General features: G+C 37.7%; 1 protein-coding gene across 1 annotated transcript in view; it reads left to right on the top strand.

Annotated features, from left to right (window-relative positions):
• LOC106875697 (metalloprotease mig-17) overlaps positions 1-3,877 on the top strand; it is a 5,408-nt gene extending 1,531 nt beyond the window's left edge. The window contains exons 2-5 of the mRNA XM_014923943.2: positions 991-1,068; positions 1,185-1,333; positions 2,487-2,633; positions 3,703-3,877. Coding sequence (XP_014779429.2) covers positions 991-1,068; positions 1,185-1,333; positions 2,487-2,633; positions 3,703-3,862 — 534 coding nt within the window. The 3' untranslated portion in view covers positions 3,863-3,877. The remainder of the gene's footprint in view (positions 1-990; positions 1,069-1,184; positions 1,334-2,486; positions 2,634-3,702) is intronic.
• Positions 3,878-4,212: the final 335 nt, after the last annotated feature.

Below are 4,212 nucleotides of genomic sequence, written 5' to 3'. Positions count from 1 at the left end.
ATATATATATATATATATATATATACATGCATAGATACATACATAGATAGATACACATGCGCATACGTAGATAGATGCACATGCGCACACACAAGTCAACAAAATAGAATGCTTATTTACTTCTAACACATGATAAAACATATTTAAGATAAGATTAGATAAGCGTATTTACTTTCACATCTTTGCTTGAGACTGTTGATACCTTTCACATTCAATTAAAGGATACTATTGCCAAATATTTAGAGTATGTTCATGAACGTTCTCAGTGTTCGGAGATTCTTCAGAAATGCTTATGAAAATATCACAAGTTGGCTTGAAACAATGCATTTGTAGTGGGAGGTGTTTAGCACATTGAATCGAACCCTTGAACGTAACTAATCAAAGTAGACACTTGGAGGATAAAAAAAAATACAGACGACAAGAGTAAGATTTGAACTCAGATATTAAAAAAAAAGATATAAGCTAATAGCGCAAGCTATTTTATCCGCCGCTCACTTAGTTTGGTTTTGTTGTATTGAGTAACGTCTCTTTGATTCTCACCGCGATTAATTATGCTTCCCTTTATTCTTGGGTAGAGGGTCCTTAAAAAATAATACCCGGCATATAATAGAAAGTTGTTTTAATCCACTGTCCAAATCCAAATTTAATCTAATATTCGCATTTTTGAAGGCGGCGAGCTGACAGAAACGTTAGCACGCCGGGTGAAATGCTTAGCTGTCGTTACGTTCTGAGTTCAAATTCCGCCGAAGTTGACTTTGCCTTTCATCCTTTCGGGATCGATAAATTAAGTACCAGTTACGTACTGCGATTGATCTAATCGACTGGCCACCCACTTCCTAAAACTTTCGGGCCTTATGCCTAGAGTAGAAAAGAATATTCGCATTTTTGAAATGATGGAACGTATGGACATACACTTAGAATATAATAATGTAATGTTTAATTATTACTAACTTGTGTTTCTCTTTTCTTTTAACTACCAAAACCAAACAGGTCAATGAAAGATATAAAGAAATAAATGAACCCCGACTATCAATAAAAATATCATTATCAGATTTATGGGTAGCTCAGGTAAATATCATTTCGATCTTACTAGTGCTTGTTATTATTAATGTTTTCGTTGAGAAAAACGAAATTATCATTTCCAACATTATCATTCTTCCGTTTGTCTTATTCTCTATTTCCAGAGCATTATGGAAGCAAGCTGGGTCGAGACACATCGCAACTTTCTAACCAACAACGTTGTTGGTACACACGCACTCGAGTCTATTAGCAAATGGTTAGAGGATCAAAAAGTGTTGCGAAAGAAATATGATCACGTGATGGTGTTTACGGGGTTAGTTGATTGTTTTAATTTTCTTCGTTTAGCTTTCTTAATTATAATTTGTTCGTTTGATTGTTTGGGGAGAGATGTTCTCACTTCTTTTAGCTGGTACGTAGGCTCGGAAGAGTGCCCCTCGATGTTATTGCCCAACCCATTCCAATAGTCTTCCTTACTTTGTATATCGAGAGATACAGAAACACATTATTGTGCTGAGTCAAAAGTTTTGCAATGTTTTAGTGACGTATTTGCTTCATTCGTCAAGCTACAAATAACAAACAGCAAAAGCAGGCGAGCATCCAAAGTAGAGGCCATCATGTTTCACTGCCTGAATCTATTTTTCCGCTAATTCTTTGATCCTATTCCCATACCAGTTCTTGTCATTCGAGGCCAAGAACTCTTTCACTTCGCTTCCTCAACCAAGAAGAGGTCGAAGCTACAGTGAAGGAGTTCTTCGCCTTCAAGAATCAGGATTGGCATTGCTTTTAATAATAATAATGATATGGAAGTGTTATCATGTACATTGTTTTGTCTCTGTATAAAAGATGGGCTACAGCAAATATTCTGCTTAATACCACAGATTTGTTTGTCAGTTGTTTGACCTTAACCAGTTGAGCATGACTTTTGGTGGCTGATGATATGTGCATCTCTGGTCATGAGCAGAAGTAGTGGGAGAGCATCATAGCCATGTGTTGAGAGGAATTCTTTGGGGTCTGAATAATTTACCTTTGGAAACATGGGTGTTTTGCTCAACATCCTTAAACAAACCTTATTCAGGGACCTTTTGGGTGGGATGAGCTCCTCGAGCTGAAGAAAATTCTAACTGGGCCCCACCTGCAAGGTCATGCGCTGTTTATCTTAATCTGAGATCACCATGTCGCGCACATATGGTTCTGATGCATGTGCCTAGTGTACCCTTATCAGACGGGTAGTCATGATGGGTATAATGGGTTTCGTATATTTTATCCCAATGTCACTTTGATGGCATGCACTACTCTCTCACTCAATAATAATAATAATAATAATAATAATAATAATAATAATAATGTTTCTAATATAAGCACAAGGCCTAAAACTAAGGGAATATTTGATCCGATTGCTTGTATCCTTTGACATAACAGAAGACGTCCAACTATATTTGTCAATTTTATTTTTCTTCCCAATGCAGCCATCCTTTGGTGAACGAGCGAAGTAAAACTATCCAAGGCATTGCCTATGTTGGAGAGATTTGCCATAAATCTAGGTCTGCATCACTAATGCATGATATGGGGAAGTATCAGAGTGCAGGTGTGGCAGCTCATGAATTAGGACATAGGTAAGCTAGCTTCTTTCTTTTTTCTTTTTCCTTTTTTCTGTGTGTGTATGTATTTTTCCTTTGTATTTTAAATAGCGTTTTAAAGTATCGGTTTCAAGTTTTGGTACGAGGCCAGCAATTTCGGTGAGTGGAGGGGGGATAAGTCGATTACATGGATTCCAGTGTTTCACTGCTACTTATTTTATCGACCCCACCCCCCGAATGTAAAGTCGACCTTCGTGGAATTTGAACACAAAGCGTAAAAACGAACGAAATACCGCTGAGCATTTTATACAGCATGCTAACGATTCTGTGTGCATGCGTGCGTATGTGTGTTCATGTGTGAGTGCGTGTGTGCGCCATCTGTGTGTGTAGTAACATGATTGGCTAAGAGCTAAACAACAACCCAGCTACACAACATAGCCACCACTATCACCACTATTTCCATAATATAATCATTATCGATTATACATAATATAATCATTATCGATTATACTACACGCTGCGACCGGTATATTACTGCGCAAGGAGACTATTTCGAAGAAGGTGATGTTAAAACTTAGGTAAAAAAGTTATTTACCCAAGTAAATGGCGTAGTAAATTTACCCAAGTAAAGGGCATATGGCGTAGTGGTTAAGAGCGCGGGCTACTAACCCCAAGATTCCGAGTTCGATTCCAAGCAATAACCTGAACAATAATAATAATAATAATAATAATGATGATGATGATGATAATAATAATAACAATAATATCGAAAAATACCTCAGGAATGAGAACCCAGGTTTGAATTTTCCCCAAGACACCTGAAGAAGGCTGGAGGGTATATCAGCCGAAACGCTGTGTTAACAACAAACAAGATGAGGACAAATATCCGTCGAATGTAAATAATTCCTCATCTCTTAAATATAGAACTGTATTAAGTTTATTTTTTATTAAACAAAACTAGTCCGGAAATTTTTTGATACCACTTCGTTTAACCGATACAACCACACTACTAATACCATTAAACGAACCTTCAAAGAACCATTAGTACAAACATCCTCATTCACCAGCCTCGCTTCACATCAACACGGTTTACATTTTCTTGCAGCCTCGGCGCTTTCCATGACGGTGCAGTGAATAACACTGCTTGCCCCCCAGAGCAAAACTACATCATGTCACCGACAGAATATGGCAGCAACAATGGAAAACTGAACTACATGTACCTGTCTGAGTGTTCCATCAAACAGATTACCAATGTACTCAGGTAAGTCAAAAGTGTTCACCTGACATTGTTATTTTGCACACACACACACACACACACACACACACACACACACATACACACACACACTCGGTTCATGTTGTACTATTTCGCCCCAACTTTCTCTCACACTTTCTTCCTGTTTCTTGAGTAACGCTGCGATAGACTGGTGTCCCGTCCAGCTAGGGGGCGGGGAACACATACGCCATATATGTTTGTAAAAGTTATGTCAATTTAACAATCGATTAGCTAATCGGTTAAATAGTTAACCAACTGACAAATAAAGAAGTGAAATAGAACCGGTGTGTATGTGTTTATTATTCTCACAACGACCCACGCAAAATACCTATTTTATCA

Source organism: Octopus bimaculoides, chromosome 6 (genome assembly GCF_001194135.2).
Source record: "Octopus bimaculoides isolate UCB-OBI-ISO-001 chromosome 6, ASM119413v2, whole genome shotgun sequence".
Lineage (NCBI taxonomy): Eukaryota > Metazoa > Mollusca > Cephalopoda > Octopoda > Octopodidae > Octopus > Octopus bimaculoides.
The sequence above is the reverse complement of the archived record's forward strand: the minus strand, read 5'-3'. Positions and strand labels throughout refer to the sequence as shown.